This window comes from Carcharhinus amblyrhynchos, unplaced genomic scaffold (genome assembly GCF_965287045.1).
Source record: "Carcharhinus amblyrhynchos unplaced genomic scaffold, sCarAmb.v2.hapA chromosome_128, whole genome shotgun sequence".
NCBI lineage: Eukaryota > Metazoa > Chordata > Chondrichthyes > Carcharhiniformes > Carcharhinidae > Carcharhinus > Carcharhinus amblyrhynchos.
The window spans coordinates 203,121-230,151 of NW_027649868.1; the positions used below are offsets into that span (position 1 = coordinate 203,121).

The 27,031-nt window shown below is 45.7% G+C and overlaps 1 protein-coding gene across 4 annotated transcripts in view; it reads right to left on the bottom strand.

Moving 5' to 3' along the window:
- The window catches only part of LOC145338650 (misshapen-like kinase 1), a 316,064-nt gene that overhangs the window by 100,158 nt on the left and 188,875 nt on the right, over nt 1-27,031 (bottom strand). For all 4 annotated transcript variants that reach the window (XM_080183038.1, XM_080183040.1, XM_080183039.1 and 1 more), the window contains exons 6-12: nt 24,210-24,300; nt 17,571-17,701; nt 12,349-12,403; nt 9,773-9,851; nt 5,404-5,579; nt 5,220-5,289; nt 2,212-2,425 (exon numbers count right to left, since the gene is read on the bottom strand). In XM_080183038.1, coding sequence (XP_080039164.1) covers nt 2,212-2,425; nt 5,220-5,289; nt 5,404-5,579; nt 9,773-9,851; nt 12,349-12,403; nt 17,571-17,701; nt 24,210-24,300 — 816 coding nt within the window. The remainder of the gene's footprint in view (nt 1-2,211; nt 2,426-5,219; nt 5,290-5,403; nt 5,580-9,772; nt 9,852-12,348; nt 12,404-17,570; nt 17,702-24,209; nt 24,301-27,031) is intronic.

Sequence of the window (27,031 nt, forward strand, 5' to 3'; positions counted from 1 at the left end):
GAGCCCAAATAGTAATCTCAAATTGGTTGTTAGTGTATTCTTAGCACAATCAGGATTGTTCACTAAGTATTGTCCAATCACAGCATCCAACATAGATACATAAAGACAGAAGCAGAGGAGGCCATTTGCTCTGCCATTCATTACGATCATGGCTGATCATCCAACTCAATAGTCTAATTCTGTTTTCTCCCTATAACCTCTGATCCTATTCACCGCAAATGCTATATCTAGTTGCTCCTTGAGGACATTCAATGTTTTGGCATTAACTACTTCCTGTGGTAATGAATTCCACAGGCACACCACTCTTTGGGTGAAGGAATGTCTCTTCACTTCCGTCCTAAATGGTCTACCCTGAATCCTCAGACTGTGACTCCTGGTTTTGGTCTCCCCCCACCAATTGAGAACATTCTCCCTGCATCTACCCTATCTATTCCTGTTCGAATTTTATAAGTCTCTATAAATCTCCCTTCATTTGTCTGAACTCCAGTGAAAACAATCCTAATCTAGTCAATCTCTCCTCTAACATCAGTCCCGCTTAGTGGTATTACATGCCATTCCATGACTGATGCTGAACTCAGACCTCGGCTGAGAATGCCTCTCGTCAGTGTAGCCTGATCTGAAACAGGGTTGGAAGGAAATCTGCATGAAAGTTTAAGTTTATTTATTAGTGTCACAAGTAAGGCCACACTGTGTGCAATTCTGGTCACCCTATTATAGAAAGCTTATTATTAAACTAGAAAGAGTGCAGAAAAGATTTACTAGGATGCTACCAGGGCTTGATGGATTGTGTTATAAGGAGAGGCTGGATAGACTGGGACTTTTTCCTCTGGAACGTAGGAGGCTGAGGGATGATCTTATAGAGGTCTATAAAATAATGAGGGGCACAGATCAGCTAGATAGTCTATATCTTTTCCCAAAGGTAGGGGAGTCTAAAAGTAGAGAGCATAGGTTTAAGGTGACAGGGGAGAGATAGAAAAGTGTCCAGAGGAGCAACTTTTTCACATAAGGGAGGGTTAGCATCTGGAACAAGCTGCCAGACGCAGTAGTAATGCGGGTACAATTTTAACATTTAAAAAGCATTTAGTTACATGGGTATGATGGTTTTAGATGAATATGGGCCAAATGCGGGCAATTGGGATTAGTTTAGCAGTTTTAAAAAAAAGGCGGCATGGACAAGTTGGGCTGAAGGGCCTGTTTCCATGCTGTAAAACTCTATGACTCTAAGTAGGCTTACATTAACACTGCAACGAAGTTACTGTGCAAACTGCCTAGTCGCCACACAGCAGCGCTTATTCGAGTACAACTGAGGGAGAACTTAGCATAGCCAATGCGCCTAACCGGCATATGACTGCAGACAGTAACACCTCCAAATATACAACTGCTTGTTAAATGAACCGGATGTGATATTAACTCAAATCTCATTGAAGAAGTCATGAGGTCCATGCATTAAAGTACTGTAAATGTGGAATGAGAAAGGAAGCTCAGGAACTCAGAAGTACACAGAAACGAGTTCCCATGACATTATCAGCTCATGGACAGGAATGCAGCAAATTAAATGAGCAAATTTTATTCTGCTCAGGAAAACCCCTCCACGAACAGCACACATACAAAGAGGCCGCAACATCTAAGCTCATTCTTGTTGGGGTGGCATGTGGTTAGCGCTGCTGCATCACAGCGCCAGGGACCCAGGTTCGATTCCAGCCTCAGGTCACTGTCTGTATGGAGTTTGCACAATCTCTCCATGTCTGTCTGTGTGGGTTTCCTCCCACACTCCGAAGAAAGGCAGGTTAGGATTGGCCAAGCTAAAATGCCCCTTAGTGTCCAAAGATGTGTAGGTTCGATAGATTAGCCATGCTAAATTGCCCCTTATTGTCCAAAGATATGCAGGTTAGGAGGATTGGCCATGCTAAATTGCCCCTCATTGTCCAAAGATATGCAGGTTAGGTGGATTGGCCATGATAAATTGTCCTTTGGTGTCCACAGATTTGCAGGTGAGGGGGATTAGCAATGTAAATGCATGGAGTTGCGGGGATAGGAGTGAGCTTGAACAAAGTCAGTGCAGACTCAATGAGCCAAATGGCCTCCTTCTGGACTGGAGGAATTCTAGCTGGGGATCACAGAATGCACACAAAATACAGACATTATAAATCAACACGTCTATGGTTTGAGTTATGCTTCAAATGTACTGAAGAACATGTGTGAGAATTCTACCTCCTCCAACCGGCGCCGCTGCTCTTTCTGCTCCTCCACACGTTTGTGCCGCTCGGAGATAAGCTGCCGCTTGAGCTCCTCGGGGTCCCGGCGCGGCAGCACGATCTGCTGCTGCTGCTGCCGCCTCACAGCTTCTGAGCGCTCCTTGTTCTCCTGCTGCAGACGCAGGAAGTCGCGCCTCAGCGTCGATTCACCCGGCAAATTCACAATGGAGCTGCCGCGGATTTGGGGAGGGCAAGAAGAAAGGTACACAAGAATCATACAATGCTCAGAATCATACAGCCCAGAAGGCTGCCATTCAGCCTGTCCCGATCGGGGCAGTTATCCAATAAGTCCCACTCCCCTCTTCGTTCACTATTGTCCTGACAGTTTATCCCCCATTCTTCTGAAAGTGGGGTGGACATTAATCCACCACTCTTTTGAAAGTTGAATTGGAACCATGGGCAGCACAGTGACACAGTGATTAGCACTGCTGCCTCTCAGCACCAGGGACCCAGGTTCGATTCCGGCCTTGGGTGACTGTGTGGAGTCTGCACATTCACCACGTGCGTGTGTGGGTTTCCTCCCACAGTCCAAAAGGCGTGCTGGTTAGGTGGACTGCCCATGTTAAATTGTTCCTACTGTCCCAAGATGTGTGTGTTAGGTGGATTGGCCATGCTAAATTGTCCCTTAGTGTCCTACAATGTGCAGGTTAGGTAGATTGACCAAGCTAAATTGCTCCTTAGTGTTCAAAGATGTGCAGGTTAGGTGGATTGGCCATGCTAAATTGTCCCTTAGTGTACAGCGATGTGCAGGTTTGTGGATTGGCCATGGTAAATGGTCTTCTGCACTGCCAGGATTCCATGGATATCAGGTAGTGAATTCCAGATTAATGAAGAAACTCTCGGGACAAAAATCCAGCAAATCACCAGGACCCGACGGCCTACATCCCAGGGATCGAAAGTGGATGGGGTGGCTCTGAATTTTGTAACATTCCCTAGTTTCCCTGGGAACAGTACCAGCAAGGTTGAAGTTGGTGAATGTAACACCTCTTGTCAAAAAAGGAGAGAGAAGAACAACTGGAGAGTACAAGTCTATGAACCTGACATCAGTCATCAGGAAAGTGCCACTGCTTAGTTCACCGAGAGAAACAAAGTATAGTACTCGTTGAAATTAAGAAGGATGAGGGGGGGATCTTATAGAGACGTATAAGATAATGAAGGGGACGGATAGGGTGGAGGTAGAGAGATTCTTCCTGCTCAGAAAGGACAGCAGGACTAGTGGGCACAACCTCAAGATAAGGGGGGGGGGGCGCAGTTTAGAACGGAGTTGAGGAGGAACTCAAAGGGTGGTGAATCTCTGGAATTCTCTGCCCGTTGATGTGGTAGAGGCTACCTCGCTAAATATATTTAAGACACGGGTGGATAGGTTTTTGGTAGGCAAGGGAATTAAGGGTTATGGGGAGAAAGCGGGAAAATGGAACTGAGCCACTTCAGATCAGCCATGATCTTATTGAATGGCGGGGCAGGCTTGAAGGGCTAGATGGCCTACTCCTGCTCCTATTTCTTATGTTCTTACGTGTAGGGCAGCATAGTGGTTAGCATTGCTGCCTCACAGTGCTAGGACCTGGGATCAATTTCCAGCTTGAGTCACTGTCTGTGTTTCCTCCGGATGCTCCGGTTTCCTCCCATTGTCCAAAAGATGTACTGGTTAGATGAATTGGCCATGCTAAATTCTCTCCTCTGTATTACCCGAACAGGTATCGGAGTGTAGCGACTAGGGGATTTTCACAGAAACTTCATTGCACTGCTAATGTAAGCCTTACTTGTGACTAATAAACAAACTTTTTTTTATTTAAATCTCATTTAAAAAAATTAAAGGGCACAATTCATTAATAGGGGATAGTATCCTAACGCCGGTTTTTTTTTTACAAGGAACCAGGTGGTCTTTCTGAATCGAGTTAATAAGGGATTGGAAGCTCAGCTTGCTGTCAAACAGGGTGATGAGGCTACAAGCACCTTGCTTCTCCCTGCAACAGTGGCTGGGGACTGTGAGGGAATCTGTGGTTTGGGCACAGAGTTTGAGGCAGAGTTGAAAAAGGTGATTTGGTCTTGCGAGCTTGAACAGGAAGGATGGTGAAATGCCCATCCCCCCCAGCACCAACACCACTCACCTTAACGCACAAAAAGCAGAACTTGGCACCTCAAACTACCAAGAAAAAAATCTCACTCAGAAAAAGAGACTGCAGAAATAAAAGGTACACTCTTGGCTGACTTTGGTGCTTTATGTTAAGGTTCACAGTACTCAATGCTTACACTTACATTATCAATTCTGCAGCAAAATTAAATTTGTAGAGTGGGAAATGGCTAACAAGGACAGTGGTGGTTAGCACTGCTGCCTGACATGTCTAGCACTGCTGCCTCACAGTGTCAGGGACCTGGGCTCAATTCCGGCCTTGGGTCACTCTGTGAAGTCTGCATGTTCTCCCTGAGTCTGCGTGGGTTTCCTCCCACAGTCCAAAGATGTGCAGTTAGGTGGATTGGCCATGCTAAATTGCCCCTTAATGTCCAAAGATGTGCAAGTCAGGTGATTGACCATGCTGAGTTGTCCCTGAGTGTCCAAAGATATGCAGTTAGGTGGATTGACCATGCTAAATTGCCCCTTAATGTCCAAAGATGTGCAGGTTAGGTGGATTGGCCATGCTAAATTGCCCCTTAATATCCAAAGATGTGCAGGTTAGGTGGCTTGACCATGCTAAATTGCCCCTTAATGTCCAAAGATCTGCAGTTGGGGGATTGACCTTGCTAAATTGCCCCTTAATATCCAAAGATGGGCAGGTTAGGTGGCTTCTCCATGCTAAACTGACACTGAGATTAACAGGATAAATGCATGAGGACAGGGCCAGAATGGGACTGCTGTCAGTGCAGGCTCAATGGGCCGAATGGCCACCTCCTGCACTGTCGGGATTCTATGAAAGAGGCTCTTCTCAACAAAACAGACGCAGCTTTTTTATTTCTCGAAAAACACACCTGGGTTCTCCTTCTTCACCGACATTGTCCTCCTCCTCCTCACTCCCGCTATATTCGTACTCTGTCTCCTCTGTTTGATAAACACAACCTGTTACTATGCCCCCAACATGAGACGTGAAATTATCTGCGCGGCACGTGATAAGACGGGCAGCGGCTGCTGCTGAGTAAGTGACTCCATCCTCACCTTTTTCACCTCGCTTCTTCCGGGTGCGATCGATATGGTCCTTCAGCTGGATGCGTACCTGCCTCTCAGTTGGCTGGTCTCGGATGAAACCGTGCTTCAGCAGCTGATCTGTAGACGGCCTCTGGGTGTAATTTTTTATCAGGCAATTCTCAATAAACTCTATAAACCTCCTCGACCTATCAAAGAAACGGGTGTATAGTAGCATGCTTTTTTTTTGTTGAAAAAAAACTGCACAAGTCGCAGACAATTTGCACAAATATTCACGGCAGACACTGGATTAAAAAGTGAATTACTGCGGATGCTTGCCATTTTAACACACTATCCTGCTCCCTTGCCCACATGTCTGTCCTTGGCCCTGCTGCAATGATCCAGTGAAGCTCAACACAAACTGGAGGAACAGGACCCCATCTTTCGGCTAGGCACATTGCAGCCTTCTGGTCTCCACATTCAGATGATTTGCTCTACCCCACCTCCACCTCTTTGCTTTCATTTCATTTCATTTCATTTCATCTTTCACTTTCTCTACCTTTTTTTCCTTTGCCTTTCTTTACTTTTCTCCCTCCCCACACACTTTCCCCCTATTTTATCCCCCTTTTCTTATCTTTTGCAGCAGGACATAAATAGGATGCAGGACTGGGCGGAGAAGTGGCAGATGGACTTCAACGCGGATAAATGCGTAGTCGTCCATTTTGGCAGAACCAACGGGATGAACGAGTACACTATCAAGGGCAGGAGTCTTAGTAGTGTTGAAGAGCAGAAGGATCTTGGGGTCCGGGTGTACTGGCCTTCATTAATCGAGGGATTGAGTTTAGGAGTCGGGAGGTAATGCTGCAACTTTATAAGACCCTTGTCAGGCCTCATTTGGAGTACTGTGCGCAGTTCTGGTCGCCTCACTATAGGAAAGACGTAGAAGCTATTGAAAGGGTACAGAGGAGATTTACAAGGATGTTGCCTGGACTGGGAGGCATGCCTCATGAAGTTAGGTTGAGGGAGCTGGGTCTCTTTTCCCTGGAGAGACGAAGGTTGAGAGGCGACCTGATAGAGGTTTATAAAATGTTGAGAGGAATGGATAGGGTGGATTCTCAGAGGCTATTTCCCCGGGTTGAAATGGTCACTACGAGAGGACACAGATTTAAGGTGCGGGGAGGAAAGTACAGAAGTGATGTTAGGAGTAAGTTTTTCACTCAGAGGGTGGTGAGTGGAATCGGCTGCCATCAGTGGTGGTGGAGGCGAACTCGCTGGGGTCTTTTAAAAGACTTCTGGATGAGTATATGGGGTTTTATGGGATTGGGGGTTATAGATAGGTGTTGATGTGATCGGTGCAACTCGTGGGCCAAAGGGCCTGTTTGTGCTGTAGTGTTCTATGTTCTATGTTTTCTCCTCCTTTGCTTCCCCTTTTCTCAATTTTACCTCTCTCCCACCCATTCACCTCCTTCCCTCACATCTCCATCCGTCACACTTACCCTCTGATTTCAGCTTCTCTGCCCTTAGGCCATTCACAGCCTTTATCCTCTCTATGGACTGCCATTAGCACCTCTTAGCCTTTACCCTTATTTTTGTGGCTATGACTTGTCTTTCCCTGTACAATATAAACATCTTCCATTTAGCCATGAGGTGGAGATGCCGGCAGTGGACTGGGTGGGCACAATAAGAAGTCTCAAACACCAGGTTGAAGTCCAACAGGTTTATTTGGAATCATGAGCTTTCGGAGTGCTGCTCCTTCATTAGGTGTTGTGAGACTTCTTATTGTGCCTTTTGGCTTTGACGAAGGGTCATCCGGACTTGAAAAGTCAGCTCTTTTCTCCCCTTACAAGTGCTACGAGACCTACTGAGATTTTCCAGCATTTTCTCTTACAGGTTTGCCTAAAGCCCCAGGTCTTTGCTTCATAGGCGCAGAACACTCAAGCCTTCAGGTAGAAGGGATGAAATAGCATCTTTAGCTGCATCCATTGACTCCATCTACATTGTCTCCCGCCACGGAAAAGCAGCCAGCATAATCAAGCCCCCCCCCCCGCCCCCCCACCCCACCCCCACACACATACTTCCACCTTCTTCTGTTGGGAAAAAGATATAAAAGTCGGAGGTCATGTACCAACTGACTCAAGAACAGCTTCTTCCCTGCTGCTGTCAGACTTTTGAATGGACCTATCACATATTAAGTTGACCTTTCTCTACACCCTAGCTATGACTGTAACACTACATTCCACACTCTCTCCTTTCCTTCTCCCCTATATACTTTATGAACGGTATGCTTTGTCTGTATAGTGCGCAAGAAACAATACTTTTCACTGTATCCCAATAAATGGGACAATAATAAATCAAAAAAAAAATGCAACCCGCGTATTTCCTCAAATGCAACTAGCTTCGGAATCCCAGTGCACCTCAATCAAAAGAAACATGCACCAGGATTGATTTTTGATTTGATTTATTATTGTCACGTATTGGGATACAGTGAAAAGTATTGATTTTTGTGCACTATACAGGCAAAGCATACTATTCATAGAGTACACAGGGGAGAAGGATTTGATTTGATTTATTGTTACATACATTGGGATACCGTGAAAAGTATTGTTTCTTGCATGTTATACAGACAAAGCATACTGTTCATAGAGAATTTAGTTTTACAGCCATAAGACATAAGACATAAGAAATAGGAGCAGGAGTAGGCCATCCAGCCCTTCGAGCCTGCCCCGCCATTCAATAAGAGAAAGATCAGCTTAATATAAGATAGGTCCATTCAAAAGTCTGTCAGCAACAGGGAAGAAGCTGTTCTTGCGTCGGTTGTACACGACCGTAGACTTTTATATCTTTTTCCTGACAGAAAAAGATGGAAGAGAGTCTGTCCGGGGTGCATGGGGTCCTTAATTATGCTGGCTGCCTTCCCGAGGCAACAGGAAGTGTAGACAGAGTCAATAGATGGGAGACTGGTTTGCCTGATGGACTGGGCTTCGTTCAAACTCTTCACAGTTTCTTGCAATCTGCTGCGCTGCTCCTTAACTCTTCACCTCGCCGCTCCTTAACCCTTCACCTCGCCGCTCCTTAACTCTTCACCTCGCCGCTCCTTAACTCTTCACCTCGCCGCTCCTTAACTCTTCACCTCGCCGCTCCTTAACTCTTCACCTCGCCGCTCCTTAACTCTTCACCTCGCCGCTCCTTAACTCTTCACCTCGCCGCTCCTTAACCCTTCACCTCGCCGCTCCTTAACCCTTCACCTCGTTGCTCCTTAACCCTTCACCTCATCGCTCCTTAACCCTTCACCTCGTCGCTCCTTAACCCTTCACCTCGTCGCTCCTTAACTCTTCACCTCGCCGTTCCTTAACTCTTCACCTCGCCCCTCCTTAGCTCTTTACCTCGCCATTCCTTAACTCTTCACCTCGCCGCTCCTTAACTCTTTACCTCGTTGCTCCTTAACTCTTCACCTCGTTGCTCCTTAACCCTTCACCTCGTTGCTCCTTAACCCTTCACCTCGCTGCTCTTTACCTCGCCGTTCCTTAACTCTTCACCTCGTTGCTCCTTAACTCTTCACCTCGCCGCTCCTTAACTCTTCACCTCGTTGCTCCTTAACCCTTCACCTCGCCGCTCCTTAACTCTTCACCTCGTTGCTCCTTAACTCTTTACCTTGTTGCTCCTTAACTCTTCACCTCACTGCTCCTTAACCCTTCACCTCGTTGCTCCTTAACTCTTCACCTCGTTGCTCCTTAACTCTTCACCTCACTGCTCCTTAACTCTTTACCTCGTTGCTCCTTAACTCTTTACCTCGTCGCTCCTTAACCCTTTACCTCGTCGCTCCTTAACCCTTTACCTCGTTGCTCCTTAACCCTTTACCTCGTCGCTCCTTAACCCTTTACCTCGTTGCTCCTTAACCCTTTACCTTGCCGCTCCTTAACTCTTTACCTCATTACTCCTTAACTCTTTACATTGCTGCTCCTTAACTCTTTACCTCGCCGTTCCTTAGCCCTTTACCTCGTCGCTCCTTAACTCTTTACCTCACTGCTCCTTAACACGTTACCTCATTGCTCTTTAACTCTTTACCTCGTTGCTCCTTAACTCTTTATCCAGCTGCTTTCCATGTTCAATGTTTCATTCTTTGTCTGCTGACTCCCAACCCTTCCTTTTTCTATGCTTCTAAAACTGTGCAGCATTTCAGTTTTCCTCAGTATTTAGTGTGTCCTTTAATCCCATAGCGCACCATCTAGCGACTGTGTCTCGATTCCCTTCACTTTCCTTCCTGCCTTGGTGTTACTCCATCTAACACATCGGGGAAACTGGGCTGAAGGCAGACTGGCACCATAGGTTATTAAAATGGTGAACACATCACAGGACCCAGCCTCCCTCCCATTACTGACCATCACACTCTGCAATCACTCACCATTTCTTTGATTTTAACCTGGGAGGCGGGTTTCTTGGAATAAGGAATAAGGCCCGCATTGGGTGCATGTCACAGAGAGCTAAGGTGAAACAGAAATAAAAATAAAAGTGAAAAGAAATATGAAGAACATCATTAAACTGATGCCTAAAAAAAAACACCTTATACAATGTCATCGATTTCCCAGTTTAATCCATGGCAGAGCCATCCATCATTTTGGAGAGATATAGCTTGTGTATTGATCTGCCAGCAAATATGCAATGTGCAGACGTCACACAGTCAGTGACCCAAGCCGGGAATCGAACCCAGGTCCCTGGCACTGTGAGGCAGCAGTGCTAACCACTGCGCCACCTTGCTGTCCTGGCACAGAACAGGTCAGTATTTATTATCTGTCCCTGACTGTCCCCGAGAAGCTGAAGGTGAGCCACCTGCTTGTGTGCAATGAAGCAGTTTGGTAAATCAATTCGAAGGCAGTTAACTGAGGCTACCGCACTGCTATGGCTCTGGAGTCACACGTAGGCCACATCTATGGACACTAATAAGCAATTAAGCATGGCTGATCCCTCAAACCTAAAGAACTTTGGACACTAAGGGGCAATTTAGCATGGCAATCCACCTAACCTACACATTTTTGGACACTAAAGGCAGAATGGTGGCACAGTGGTTAGCACTGCTGCCTCACAGCGCCAGGGACCCGGGTTCGATTCCCGGTTTGGGTCACTGACTGTGTGGAGTTTTCATGTTCTCCTCCGTGTCTGCATGGGTTTCCTCCCACAGTCTGAAAGATGTGCTGGTTAGGTGCATTGACCCGAACAAGTGCTCGAGTGTGGCGACGAGGGGAATTTCAATATAACTTCACTGCAGTGTAAGCCTTACTTGTGACTAATAAATAAACATTAAAAAAAACTAAGGGGCATCATTGGACATTAAGGGACAATTTACCATGGCTAATCGACCTAATCTGCACATCTTTGGATAATAAGGACAATTTAACATCCACCTAACCTACACATCTTTGGACACTAAGGGACAATTTAGCATGGCGAATCAACCTAACGTACACATCTTTGGGTAAGGACAATAGAGGCCTTTCCCTAAAGGATGTGCTTGAATTGGAAGGATTCAAAGCCCTTGTTTCAGAGCACGAACATTGCCACGAGCCTTTTATTCTGCATTTATTCAATCCACTGAATTTGTTTTAAATTTCCCAGCATCCATGGTGGAATTTGAGCTGATGTTGCCAGGTCCAGGGCTCTGCATTACTGGTCCAGTAAGACAGTCACAATCTTAAAGCACCCCATAATTTGTGCCCGACCCCGACTGGGATGCAGAAAACGCTTGCTGCAGAACATAATGAACTGCGTAAGAAACCCACTAATCACACAGCACATCACTCATTGAGCGGTGACTATATCCATCAAAGACATCAGTCGTATTCGAATATCCTCTAATTCTGACTGACACAGCTGATTGCATGTTGCTCAGTTTGGAACTCTGCAATTGACTTGTGGGTCCAGTAGTCATTGATTTTGACTTTGCAAAGACAGCTCAAGATTCTAGTGAAATGTTGGCCTTTGGTTCAAAGACACTTGAAAACCAAGGGCAGGTGGCACGGTGGCACAGTGGTTAGCACTGCTGCCTCACAGTTCCACGGATCCAGGTTCGATTCCCGGTTTGGGTCACTGTCTGTGTTGAGTTTGCATTCTCCCCGTGTCTGCATGGGTTTCCTCCAGCTGCTCCAGTTACCTCCCACAGTCCAAAGATGTGCTGGTTAGGAGGATTGACCATGCTAAATTGCCCCTTAGCATCCCAAAGATGTGCAGGTTTAGTGGTTTAGCAATGCTAAATTGCCACTTAGTGTCCAGAGGTGCATAGGTTAGGTGCAATGGCCATGCTAAATTGCCCCTTAGTGTCCAAAGATATATAGATTAGGTGGATTGGCCATTCTAAATTGCCCCTTAGTGTCCAAAGATGTGCAGGTCAGGTGGATTAGCCTTGCTAAATTGCTCCTTGGTGTCAACGATATGCAGATTAGGTGGATTTGCTATGCTAAATTGCCCCTTAGTGTCCAAAGATGTGCTGGTTAGATGGATTGGCCATGCTAAATTGCCCTTTAGTGTCCAAAGAAAAGCAGGTTAGGGGAAATCAGCAGGGTTACGGAAATAGGGTCTGGGTAACATACTCGATGGGCCGAATGGCCTCCTTCTGCACTGTAGGGATTTAATGGAATAAATTACTTCCCAGCTAGTTATTTTTAAGTTGCATCCAGAAGCAGAACACAAACATCTGGCCCTGGAAAACGGGGATCTCTCCTGTCCACAGTTTAAAACTTTGGGACACACCACCTCACACCACGTCCGGCAGTAATAATATTGAGTCGACAGACCAATAACAATCTCACCAGCTCCTGAGTTTGAGTTTTAACGAGCAAAACCACAGCTCAAATCGATCGCGCCAATCATTTTCATTAGTTGCTCAATGATTTTTAAAAAAAGGCTAACAAAAGCTGGGTTGGCTGAGTGAAAAGTTCAGCAAAAGGAAATAGTTCCTTCATCAACCCCGCTTAAAGAAAAACTTACGTGGAGCTCCTTCGGCCATCTCGATTGCAGTAATTCCCAAAGACCAAATGTCACTCTGCAAGGAAACCACATTAGATAGAGTTAAAGGAGTAAATATCTGAACATTTCACCTCCTGGTGCTGGCAGTACGATGCTGCTTGACCAACACCCAACACTTGTGCCACAGTCTTCAAATCATTCAGCATGAACATCATCAGCAATGTGTTTGTCATTAAACACAAGGGTAACACTGCAATAGGTTTGAGTATCTTGGGCCACAAGGATATATAGACGAGATGGCTGAATGGGCTGATTAGTGGCAGATGGAATTTAACCCTGAAAAACGTGAGGTGATACACTTTGGAAGGAGTAATTTGACAAGGAAGCAATCAATGAATAGCATGATACCGGAAAGTTCCGCGGAACAAAGGGACCTTGGCGTATTTGTCCTCAGATCTCTGAAAGCGGATGGTTATGTTAGTAAGGTGGTGAAAAAAGGCATATGGGACACTTGCCTTTATCAATCGAGGCATAGATTACAAAGCCAGGGAGGTCATCAGGAGTTGTGTAGAACTTTGGTAAGGCCACAGCTGGAGTGCTGTGTGCCGTTCTGGTCGCCACATTACAGCAAGGATGTGATTGCACTGGAGGGGGTGCAGGGGAGATTCACCAGGATGCTGCCTGGGATGGAACATTTAAATTATGAAGAGAGGTTGGATAGGCTTAGGTTGTTCTTGTTGGAGCAGAGAAGACTGAGGGGTGACCTGATTGAGGTGTATGAGATTATGAGGAGCATGGACAGGGCGGATGGACAGCAGCTGTTCCCCTTAGTTGAAGGGTCAGCTTGAGGGGGGGTGAGGGGGGGTAGGGGTGCAGTTAAAAGTGAGGGGTGGGAGGTTTAGGGGGAATTTGAGTAAAAACATTTTTACTCAGAGGGTGGTGACGGTCTGGAATGCACTGCCTGGGATGGCGGTTCAGGCAGGTTGCCTCATATCCTTTAAAAAGTATCTGGCTGAGCACTTGGCACATCATAACATTCAGGGCTATGGACCAAGTGCTAGCAGACGGGATGAAGTGGGAATTCAGGTGTTTCTAATGCATTGGTGCAGACTCGATTGGCTGAGGGGCCTCTTTTGTGCTGTATGACTGTGATTTTGTGTGCTTGAGCCTCTGGAGCAGGAACTGAACAATGGTGTTGGCTGACGCGCTGCTGCACTCTTGTCCGCCTCCTCACTAGAAGGCAAGCAACCCAGGGCATCACCTCAAAGAGCGAGCCAAATCTCCCAAGACCAATTTCGATCCGACAACCAATAGGATTCAAAAACAAATAGATCAGGATCACTGATCACAGAATCATACAATCCCTACAGTGTAGAAAGAGGCCATTCAGCCCATCTGGGTCTGAAGTATCAACAATCCCACCCTGGCCCTGTAACCCCATATATTTACCCTGCTAATTCTCCCTGACACTGAGGGGCAACTTAGCACAGCCAATCAATCTAATCTGCACATCTTTTGGAGTGTGGGAAGAAACTGGAGCACCCGGAGGAAACCGACGCAGACACGGAGAGAACATGTAAACTCCACACAGACAACCATCCAAAGTCGGAACTGAACCTGGGTCCCTGGTGCTGTGAGCCTGCGGTGCTAACTACTGTGCCACTGTAGCAATGATTGCCTGCGCTGATTAAATAAGGGTTGAATTGGCTGTGGTGCACACTGGGATATGCTCAGGTTATGGAAGACATGACAGAAATGTACTTTTTGCTGCACTTTCTACACTTCTGACACATTCTCCCTCTTTTCAGTTCTAATAAAGAGTATATGATTTGAAACATTAACACTGCGAAGGTTTACCAAGCTGACTCCTGGGGTGGCAGGACTGTCATATGAGGAGAGACTAAACTGGTTAGGATTGCATTCATTGGAGTTTGGAAGAGTGAGAGGGGATTGCATAGAAACTTATAAAATTCTAACAGAGTTAGACAGGGTAGATCCAGAAAAAATGTTCCCCATGATGGGGGATTCCAGAACTAGGGGTCATAGATTGAGGATAAGGGGTAAACCTTTTAGAACTGAGGTGGGGAGAAATTTCTTCACTCGGAGAGTGATGAATGTGTGGAATTCATGAACACAGGATGGAGCTGAGGGCAAAACATTGTGTAATTTCAAGAAGAAATAAGATATCGCTCTTGGGGCTACCGGATTATGAGGGGAAGGGGGGGGAAATCAGGATATTGAATTTAATGATCAGCCATGATCAAAAAGAATGGTGGAACAGGCTCGGAGGGTCTGAATGGCCTACTCCGGCTTCTAGTTTTTATGTACCAGATACTCCCCACAATCTCCTCACAGCAGAAGCATTCCAGGGAGATGGAAAAGAAATTAAAGCAGAGTGAGTGTAGTCTGAACGAGGAGGAGGAGGAGGAAGTATACAGCATAGTGCTGCGGGACATCACTGCATACCGTAGTGCTATTTTCAGCGATCCACAGCGTCACAGAACAGATGAATTTGTAGTGGGTGTTACGAATTAAATCAAAAACTGAAAACTGGTGAAGGGCAATATGATGCCTTACACCTTTAAGGTTATTAAAATAAATTGTGGAATGACTCAATTCCATTGCTGCTCGTGCTAGAAAAAAAATCAAGACTCTCGAGAGAATCTTTGCTTCTGATTTAGGTTAATCAGAGGGAGACTTGAGCCTTCAAAATCAGGAGTGCAAAACATGGCTCTAAGCCCAACTGTGGGCGCATTGCCTGGGAATCTGATGCACACTCAACACCCACATTGACAATCAAGCACACAGCAACGATCTGGAGGAATAGAACAAAATCACGGCTTCTCGCAAAGGTTCAGAGAAATGCAGCAACAGCAGCGGGGGTTTTGGGGTGTGGGAAACAGCTCCTAGGGTGGAGGGGGAAGAGAAGGTTTCTGCACTAATCCACACACAAGCGTGAGGCGTCACGTGGCCTCCTGCTTTTCCACTCATTTTCTTTTAAAAGGCGTTTTACTCGAGAAACGCAGTTGCAACCCGAAGGCTGAATTTGCTTGCGTCAAAAGATTCATATAAAGGCTAAAGTAATCGAGAAGCCAAACATTGTGGGATTTCTAGAAGAAATTAGATATTGCTCTTGGGGCTAAAGGGATCAAGGGATATGGTGGGGGGAAGGGGGGTATCAGGATATTGAATTCACTGATCAGTCATGATCATACTGAAAGGCAGAGTAAGCACGAAGGCCGAATGGCCTCCTCCTGCTTCCAGTTACTATGTTTAACACATAGTTAACAATCGTATAGTAACAAAAATAGCCAACAAATTTGGCAGGTAACAGGGAAGTGTTGAACAGGATGTTAAAAGGGCGAATGGAATTGAAATTGTTCTAAAATAGAGGGGTGGCAGTGGTGTTATCGCTGGACTAGTAATCCAGAAACCCAGGGTAATGCTCTGAGGACCCAGGCCTCGAATTCCACCATGGCAAATGCTGAAATTTGAATTCAATCGAAAAATCTGAATTAAAAATCTAATTCCAGCACAGGGCGGCACAGTGGTTAGCGCTGTTGCCTCGCAACACCAGGGAGTCGGGTTCAATTTCAGTCTTGGCTGACTGTGTGGAGTTTACACATTCTCTCCGTGTCTGCATGGGTTTCCTCCCGCACTCCATACAGCCAGGGACCCAGATTCGATTTCTGGCTTGGGTCACTATCTGTGTGGAGTTTGCACATTCTTCTCGTGACTGCGTGGGTTCTGGTTTCTTCTCACAGTCCAAAGATGTGCAGGTTAGGTGGATTGGCCATGCTAAATTGTCCTAATGTCAGAGGGACTATCAGGGTAAATACAAGGGGTCAGGGGGATAGGGCCTGGGTGGGGTTGTTGTTGCTGAGGATCTGATGGGCTGACTGGCCTCTCTGAAAATTTATTTATTAGTCACAAGTAGGCTTACAGCTCACAATGCTGCAATGAAGTTGCTGTGAAAATCCACCAGCCACCACACTCCAGCGCTTGTTTGGGTACACAGAGGGAGAATTTAGCACGTCTAATGCACCTAACTAACCCGTCTTTCAAACTGTTGGAGGAAACCGGAGCACCCGGAGGAAACCCACGCAGACACAAAGCACGTGCAGTCTGTGCGCAGACAGTGACCTGAGCCAGAAATCGAATCTTCGTCCCTGGCTCTGTTAGGCAGCGGTGCTAACCACTGTCCACCATGCTGCCTATTCCTGCACTGTAGAGAATCTGAATTTCGATGTAATGATGACCATTGTCGACTGAATAAAAAAATACTTGGTTCACTAATGCCCCTTACGGAAGGAAATCTGGGGTCCTCACCCAGTCTGGCCTACATGTGACTCCAGAGCCACAGCAATGTGGTTGACTCTCAACTGCCTCTGAAACAGCTGAGCAAGACACTCAATTCAAGGGGCAAGTAGGGATGGGTAACAAATGCTGGCCCAGCCAGCGATGCCCATGTCTCACAAAAGAATAAAAAAAAACTATAAACATTGCCATATTACAGGAACTGAAGTATACGTACAATTAATTGAGGGCCCAAACTATGTGAGGAACCAGGGTACATTTCCTTTGCTTGGTCTATAAAAAAAAGCCAGTGTGTTTTGAAAAATTAAAATACTTTTTTATTATTTTCTTTTTTGTCCTTTTAGGTGTCATCCTACAACTTCTGGCAATGGGGTCTTCAACAAGGCTTTTTATTTGGGGAAAAAAAACTTGGGTAATGCTGACTACTTCACCTGGACAACTCTCAGATTAAGGACTGATGGCACAGTGGTGAGCTCTGCTGCCTCTCAGCATCAGGGGCCCGGGTTCGATTCTGGCCTCGGGGTCACTGTGTGCATGTTCTACCTATCTCTGCAAGTGCTCCGGGGTTTCCTCCCATACCCCAAACCCTGGCTAAATTGCTCCCTAATGTCCAAAGATGTGAAGATTAGGTGGATTCGCCATGCTAAATTGCCCTAGTATCAGGGCAGTTAGCAGGGTAAATACAGGGGGTTACGGGGATGGGGCTTGGGTGGGATTGTTGTCGGTGCAGGTTCGATGGGTCGAACGAGGCCATTCACCCATCGAAAATATTCTATCCCATTCTAACTGACCTCGGCCCACCCTGTGGCAAGGCTTCCAACTGCAAGGGACAGAGCATGACTGGTCAGAACACTGGGGCATGCATGATTGCTACCTTTTTATCAAGGGCTGATCCAGTGCCTTGCCCTGCATCGGTTTGTACCTACCCTATAATCGTAGGTGGCATCTGGGTTTTCATCACATGCGATGACTTCGGGCGCCATCCAGTACGGGGTGCCGATGAATGTATTCCTTCGTCCGACAGTCCTGTCGAGCTGAGCACTGACGCCAAAATCAACTGAAAGGGAAACGGCTACCATTCAGAAATGTTCAACAAATTTGGACATGTCCTGGTCTCTCCACGCCGAGGCTATAGTTAAGAAAGCCCACCAACGCCTCTACCTTCTCAGAAGACTGAGGAAATGTGGCATGTCCGCTACGACTCTCACCAACCTTTACAGATGCACCATAAGAAGCATCCTTTCTGGTTGGATCACAGCTTGGTATGGGCTCCTGCTCTGCGAAAGACTGCAAGAAACTACAAAAGGCCATGAACGTAGCCCAGTCCATCACGCAAACCAGTCTCCCATCCATTGACACGGTCTACACTTCCTGCTGCTTCTGGAAAAGTAGCCAGCATAATGAAGGACCTCACGCCCCGGACATTCTCTCTTCCACCTTCTTCCGTCGGGAAAAAGATACAAAAGTCTTAGGGCACGTACCAACCAACTCAAGAACAGCTTCTTTCCTGCTGCCATCAGACTTTTGAATGGACCTACCCTGTATTAAACTGATTTTTCTCGACACCCTAGCTGTGATTGTAACAGTACATTCTGTACCCTCTCCTTTCCTTCTCTATGAACGGTACGCTTTGTATACCGTGCAAGAAACAATACTTCTCACTTTATCCCAAAACATGTGACAATAATAAATCAAATCCTACTCCCCTTTATACTCTATGAATGGTATGCTTTGTCTCTATAGCACGCAAGAAACAATACTTTTCACTGTATACTAATACATGTGACAATAGTAAAGCAAATCAAATCAAGTAAATCTGATCCATCTGAATAAGCTTCCACCCACAATCCTTTTAGTTACTTTTCATTGGAACAAAGGAATTTGGAGCAGGAACAGGCCATTTAGCCCTTTGAGACTGTTCTGCCATTCAATTAGATCATAGCTGATCTCTCCCTGGTCTCAAATCCACCTCCCCACCTGTTCCCCCATATTCTCTTATTCCTTTTTCTTTTACCAGGAATATATCTATCTCCTTCTTGAAACCATTCAGTGATTCAGACTCCCCTGTGCAATGGGGCAGCGAGTTCCACAAATTCACCGCCCTCTGCGAGAAGTAGATCGTCCTCAACTCAGTTTTAAATCTATCATCTCTCAACCTATCCCTGTAACCTCTTGTTTGAGATTGCCCCATAAGGGGAAACATTTGGTCTCTCTTTACTCTATCGATCCCTTTTCGCACTGAAGTTTTAAAAGTCATTTTAAACAGTTCACAGAATACTACAGTGCAGAACAGGCCCTTCAGCCCACCAAGTCTGCACCGATGCATGAAATGCTCCGACCTCTCACATAATCCCACTTGCCAGCGCTTGGCCCATTGCCTTGAATGTTATGGTCTGTCAAGTACTCATCCAGATGCTTTTTAAAGGATGTGAGGTAACCCTCCCAGGCAGCGCATTCCAGGCCGTCACCACTCTCTGGGTGAAAAAGATTTTCCTCAAATCACCCTCTGAACCTCCCAGAAGTTGCAACCTCACCTCCCCCCCTCCAATCAGCCCATGCCGGCATTCACCCGGCAAGAGATCAAACAATTCTAATCTTTTCTGAACTCAACCCATGTCAGCCACCTAATCAACCGAATCTTAACTACTGACAGACATTCAATATCAATCATTAACCTTGCAAGTGAATTCCAGACTCAACTCAAACGCAAATGATTGTGGAGACTAGAAAGCAGAAACGAAAATGAAAAATGCTGAGAATACACAGCAGGTTTAACAGCAGATGATGGAAGGTCAGGGGCCTCTGCTTCTCTTCACAGGCGCTGCCGTAACCTGCACAGCATTTATAGAATTGTCTGTTTTAACTTAAAAGCATCAGCTCTGTTTCACTTTTCAACTGGTGAAATGGTGCGATGACAATAATCTCTCCATCAAGGTCAGTAAAACAGAGGAGATAGTCATCGACTTCAGGAACGTATTGGAGAACATGCCATTGTCTACATCAACGGGGATGAAGTGGAAATGGTCGAGAGCTTCATTATTATTAGGTGTCCCAGATCGCCAACATGTCCTCGTCTCTCCACGCTGGTGCAATAGTTAAGAAAGCCCACCAGCGTCTCTACTTTCTCAAGGGGCGAATGAAATTCAGCATATCCGCTACAGCACTCAGCTGTTTTACAGATGCCCCACAGAATTCATCCTTTCTAGTTGTATCACAGCTTGGTATGGTTCCTGCTCTGCCCAAGACCGCAAGAAACAAAACATAGCCCCATCCGTCACACAAACCAACCTCTCATTCATTAACTCCATCTACACTTCCCGCTGCCTCGGAAAAGCAGCCAGCATAATCAAGGACCCATCACATCCTGGACTTTGTCTCTTCGACCTTCTTCCGTTGGGAAGTTGATTTATTATTGTCACATGTACTGGGATACAGTGAAAAGTATTGTTTCTTGCACAGTATACAGACAAAGCATACCATTCATAGAGCACAAAGAGAAGGAGAGAGTGCAGAATGTAGTGTTACAGTCATAGCTACAGTGTACAGAAAGATCAACTTCACAGATGCTAGGGCCATTCAAAAGTCTGACGGTAGCGGGGAAGAAGCTGTTCTTGAGTTGGTTGGTACGCGACCTCAAACTTTGGTCACGTACCAGAGGAGAGAATGTCTGGGATGCGTGGGGTCCTTGATTATTGTCACAAGTAGGCTTACATTAACACTGCAATGAAGTTACTGTGAAAATCCCCTGGAATATTCTGGCTGTTTTCCCAAGGCAGTGGGAAGTGTAGATGGCGACAGCGAATGGGAGGCTGGTCTGCGTGATGTACTGGGCTTTGTTCACAACATTTTGTAGTTTCTGGCAGTCTGGGACAGAGCAGGAGTCAGACCAAACTGTGACATATCCAGAACGGATGCCTTCTATGGTGCATCTGTAAAACATAGCTAAATGGTCCAGGCCTGTTCTTACATTCCCCACCATTCTCTAGTGCTAAAGGCTTCTAAACATTCAGCACTCTTCTAATTCTGGCCTCTTGAAATCCTCCAGTTTCTTCAGCCAATCACTATTGATTATGTCTTCAACTGCTTAGACCCTTAGCCATGGAATTTTCCTGCCAATTTCCATCTCTCCATTTCTATGCCACCTTTAAAACGTTCCATCAAGCTGATCTCTTTACCAATGGTCCTGATATCACCACATGGAATCCTAGAATCCTACAGAGCAGAAGGATGCCATTTGGGTGCACTGACCACAATCCCACCCAAGTTCTATCCCCATTACCTCATAACTTCATGCATTTACCCTAGCTAATCCCCCTGACACTAGGGTCAATTTAGCATGGCCAATCCATCTAACATGCACATCTTTGGACACTAAGGGACCATTTAGCATGGCCAATCCACCTAACCTGCACACCTTTGGAGTGTGGGTAGAAACTGGAGCACCTGGAGGGAACCCACGCAGACACATGGGAGAATGTGCAAAATCCTCACAGACAGTGACTCAAGCTGGGAATGGAACCCGGATCCCTGGCGCCGCGAGGCACAAGTGCTAATCACTGTGCCATCCGAACAATGGCACCCAGTATGGGGCCCGAACCCACAACCTTGAGATTCTCATGCTCTACCAACTGCGCTAGCTGGGCACAAATCAAAGTGTAGAACATGGGTGGTGTTGAGATTTTCTCAACTCCACCCAAGAATGCTTTATGACTTTAAAGGCTCTATATAAATGCAAGTTATTGGGATCTGGCAGATAGATACATGTCGCTGATGCAGGATGCCCAAATTGATTTGTTTATTCTTCCTACCAGTTGATCTCACATTCTGTTCACAAACAGAAACCGGAAAACAGGTTCCAGACAGACTTTGCTCATTTTTCCACTCCAACTCTTTCCATCTGGTGCTGCATGCCATCTTCATCCGTCTCTCCATCCTAGCATGTGTTTTCATACACCTGCCCGTTACCACTATTTGAGCTGAATTGGTTTGATTTATTGTCACACAGAAACTAGAAGCAGGAGTAGACCATTCGGTCCTTCAATTCTGTTCCACTATTCATCTTGAGCATCAAATTCAATATCCTGATGCCCCCTTTTCCCCCATATCCCTTTAGCCCCAAGAGCTGTATCTAATTTTTTTTTAAAATCACACAGCGTTTTGGCCTCAACTACTTTCTGTGGTAGTGAATTCCACACATTCACCACCCTCCGGGTGAAGAAATTTCTCCCCACCTCAGTTCTAAAAGGTTTACCCCCTTATCCTCAAACTATGACCCCCTAATTCTGGACTCTCCCACAATCGGGAACATTCTTTCTGAATCTACCCTGTCAGAATTTTATAAGTTTCTATGAGATCCCCTCTCACTCTTCTAAACTCCAGTGAATATAATCCTAATTGATTTAGTCTTTCCTCATATGACAGACCTGCCATCCCAAGAATCAGCCTGGTAAACCTTCGCTGTACCCCCTCTATACCAAGGACACCCTTCCTCAAATAAGCACACCAAAACTAGTCACAATACTCAGATGTGTCCTCACCAAACATTCTATACAATTGCAGCAAAACATCCCGATCCCAATACTGAAATCCTCCCATTATGAAGGGCAACATACCATTTGCTTTCTTTATTGCCTGCTGTACATGCACGCTCACTTTCAGCAACTGATGCATGAGGACATCAAGGTATTGGGATACAGTGAAAAGTATTGTTTCTCGTGCACTATACAGACAAAGCATACCATTCATAGAGTACATAGGGGAGAAGGAAATGAGAGAAAGTACAGAATGTAGTGTTACTGTCACAGCTATGATGTAGAGAAAGATCAGCTTATTATAAGATAGGTTCATTCAGAAGTATGATGTGATGGCAGCAGGGAAGAAGCTGCTCGACTCCTTCTTCCTCTCCCCTCATGCTGTGAAATAAATAGACAGCAGCTCCCTTTTAAATAAATGTATTTGACCTTGCTGCGATCAGGGTAACATTGCCATGGCAACTGCTGAGAGATGCCGCACAGGTTTTTTTTGGTAAACACCCGCACACACTCTTGCAAGTCATCAGTCTGAATATGGTTTCACCTGAACTCGACAAACCAATTAACTCACATTTTGCCTCATACCCTTTCTCCCGATAGGGCGGCACGGTAGCACAGTGGTTAACACTGCTGCTTCACAGCTCCAGGGTCCTGGGTTCGATTCCCGGCTCGGGTCACTGTCCGTGTGGAGTTTGCACATTCTCCTTGTGTCTGCGTGGGTTTCCTCCAGGTACTCCAGTTTTGTCCCACAGTCCAAAGATGTGCGGGTTAGGTTGATTAGCCATGCTAAAATTGCCCCTTAGCGTCCAGGGATGCGTAGGTTAGAGGGATTAGTGGGTATAATATGTAGGGATAGAGGGTAGGGCCTGGGCGGGATTGTGTTTGGTGCAGACTCCATGGGCCGAAGGGCCTCTTTCTGCACTCGAGGGTTCTACGGTTCTATAGTCTCAGCACCTGGGACCCAGGTTCGATTCCCAGCTTGGATCACTATTTGTCTGGAGTCTGCACATTCACCCCGTGTCTCAATGGGTTTCCACCAGTTGCTCCCACAGTTCAAAGATGTGCAGGTTAGTTGGATAAGCTGGGCTAAATTACCCCTTAATGTCCAAGGATGTGTAGGTTAGGTGGATTGACCATGTTAAATTGCTCCTTCGTGTCCAAGAATGTATAGGTTAGGTAGTTTGGCCACGCTAAATTGCTCCTTCGTGTCCAAGAATGTGCGGGTTAGATGGATTGGCTGTGCTAAAATTCCCCTTAACGTCCAATGGTGTGTGTAGGCTAGAGGAATTAGTCATGCTAAATTGTCCCTTATTGTCCAAAGATGTGCAGATCAGGAGGATTAGGCATGCTAAATTGCCCCTTAGTGCCCAAAGATGTGCATCGTAGAATCCCTATAGAGCCGAAGGAGGCCATTTGGCCCACTGAGCTGCACTGACAACAATTCCATCCAGCTCCTATCTCTGTAACCCCACTTGCTAATTCCCGTGACACTAAGGGGCAAACTGGCCAATCAACCTAATGTGCATACCTTTGGAGTGCGGAAGGAAACCGGATTATCCGGGGTAGACACATACAGGCACAGGGAGAATGTGCAAACTTTACAAAGTCAGTGACCCAAGGCCAGAATTGACCTCGGGTCCATGGCACTGTGAGGTAGCAGTGCTAACCACTATGCCACCGTATAGGTTAGGTAGATAAGCCACAGTAAAGTTCTGCTTTTGACGGGCCCATAAGCACCTTGCTTGAAAATGTATTTATCCTTATAGGAGAATGGTAATCTCAGCCCTCAACAGCCACAGGGGGCCCAATGCCCTGGAGTGTGCCACTCTTGAAGGGAAATTAATATTTCTTCTCAAATTCCAACGAGGGAACAGCTGCTGTCAGAGAACTGATCCACAAGTCAGCAACGAGAAGACATGCCAAGTCTGCCACCATCCTTCCATGTCATTTTTAACACGCGACACACATGCCACAAGTAGGTTTTGAGCTGGAATATTTTCCCCATCAGCCAAGGCAAAAATCACACATCCTTACCGAGTTTCACTTCCGCGTTTTCTGTCAGTAGCACATTCTGTCCCTTGATGTCTCTGTGAATAACCTTATGCGCGTGAAGATGCGTTAAGCCCTGTGGGAAAGACAAGGAGAGATCAAAAATGTTGAACAAGAGCACTGTTAGATCTGATATAAATTCACTCAATTAGTGGTTAGCACTGCTGCCTCACAGCGCCAGGGGCCCGGGTTCGATTCCCAACTCAGGTCGCTATCATGCAGAGTTTGCGCACTTTCCCCATGACTGTGTGGGTTTCCTCCGGTGCTCCGGTTTCCCCCCACAGTCCGAAAGACTGGTGTGAATAGGTGCATTGGCAGTGCTAAATTCTCCCTCAGTGTTACCCAAACAAGTGCCAGAGTGGTGGCTAGGGGATTTTCACAATAATTTTATTGCAGTGTTAATGTAAGCCTACCTGTGACACTAATAAAACTAAAATAAAAAAAAGTTAGAGTGAAGACTGACGAGAATGGCCATGGCCACACAAGTAGACAGGGTGGTAAAGAAGGGGTATGGTATGCTTGCCTTTATTTGTCGGGGCATTGAGTACAAGAGTCAGGATGTCACATTACAGCTTTATAAAACTTTGGTTAGGCCACACTTAGAATACTGCATTCAATTCTGGTCTCCACGTTATAGGAAGAATATGGAGGTTTTAGAGAGGTGCAGAAGAGGTTTACCAGGATGCTGCCTGAATTACAGAATATGAGCTATAAGGAGAGGCTGGACAAACTAGAGTTGTTTTCTCTGGAGCAACGGAGGCTGAGGGGAGGCCTGTAAGTTTGTAAAATGCTGAGAGGAAGAGATAAGGTTGACAGTCAGTATCTTTATCCCGGAGTTGAAATGTCTAATACTTAAGATGAGGAGGGGGAAGTTTAAAGAAATGTAAGGGGCAAGGTTTTTTACAGAGTGGTGGGTGTCTGGAATGCACTGCCAGGGTTGGTGATCAGGCAGATAAGATAGGGATGTTTAACGGGCTTTTAGATAAGCACATGAATATGCAAGGAATAGAGGGATAGGGATCAAGGGCAGGGAGAAGGGACTAGCTTAATTTGACGTCATGTTCAGCACAACATGGTGTATCGAAGAGCTGTTCCTATGCTGTTCTATGTTCTGTATAAAATAAATGGAAGATTTTTAAAAGGTGTGAGGGAAGAGGAGGCCTAAATAGGTTTGCAAATGCAAATGTTTGAAAAGAGGTGTACAGGAGTATGACAGGTTTAGATAAGGTAGGCTGTAGTGCGCAAGAAACAATGCTTTTCACTGCATCTTAATGCATGTGACAATAAATCAAATCAAATTAAGTTGGTCTTTCTCTATACCCTAGTTATGATTATAACACTATATTCTGCACACACTCCTTTCCTTCTCCCTTATGTACTCTATGAATGGTATGCTTTGTCTGTACAGTGCGCAAGAAACAATACTTCTCACTGTATCCCAACACATGTGACAATAAGTCATATCAAAGTTCATGCACAGGTGAGCACAATGGTGCCAACATTTAATTGTTATTGTCTCGATGCAAAGAAAATTCAGCTGATTTATAAAGAAATATATATTTATAGGATCAAGAGAAATCATAGTGTACTTGTGTACCAACAAAACAGGATCCTAAACACGAGACAAAAGCATGTATGCAGCAAGTGCATTTAACAAGAAAATACCCCCCAAGAGAACTCGCAAATGTAAGCTTACAAGAAAAGGTGAGATTGATTATAAAATACCTCACCCACAAAGATGGGCTTCAAGGGTATCATAGAATCCTGGCAATGCAGGAGGTGGCCATTCAGTCCATCAGGTCTGTGGTGACTGCAATCCCACCCAGGCCCTATCCCCACAACCCCATGCATTTATTTACCTTAGCTAGTCCCTCTGACACTAAGGGGAAATTTAGCATGGCCAATCCACCTTACCTACATGTCTTTGGAGAAGGCTTACAAATAGGCAAAGATTGATCCAACTTGGAGATGAGGTTAAAGGGAGAGCGGGGCCAATGTGCACCAAGCTTTGTGACTCAGGCTATAATCTATAACTCCAAACATTAGCACCTATACTGGAACAAACAACTTTATTCATCACAGTCATGATGAGCGATATTAAGACATTGTTTGGGTTACACCTGTGTTATTACAACTTTAACCTTTTAAACAAAGCTTAAGGAGAGACAGATTACAATATTTAATTGGTGTGCTGATGGGAATATACTGACAGCTGCTAGATCTGGAAAGGACATGTGATAAGAAATAAAAAGGATGCTGGAAATACTCAGAGCCGGCAGCAGCCAGTGCGAGAAATAGAACATAAGAACATAAGAAATAGGAGCAGGAGTGGGCCATCTAGCCCTTCGAGCCTGCCCCGCCATTCAATAAGATCATGGCTGATCTGAAGTGGATCAGTTCCACTTTCCCGCTTTCTCCCCATAACCCTTAATTTCCTTGTCTATCAGAAATCTATCTACCCGTGACTTAAATATATTCAATGAGTTAGCCTCCACCACTTCAATGGGCAGAGAATTCCAGAGATTCACCACACTTTGAGTGAAGAAGTTCCTCCTCAACTCCGTTCTAAACTGCTCCCCCCCCACCCTGCCTTATTTTCAGGCTGTGCCCTCTAGTTCTGTTTTCCTTTCTAAGCTGGAAGAATCTCTCGACCTCTACCCTTTCTAGCCCCTTCATTATCTTGTAAGTCTTTATAAGATGCCCCCTCAGCCTTCTAAACTCTAACGAGTACAGGCCCAGTCTATTCAATCTCTCTTCATAAGCTAACCCCCTCATCTCCGGTATCAGCCTGGTGAATCTTCTCTGTA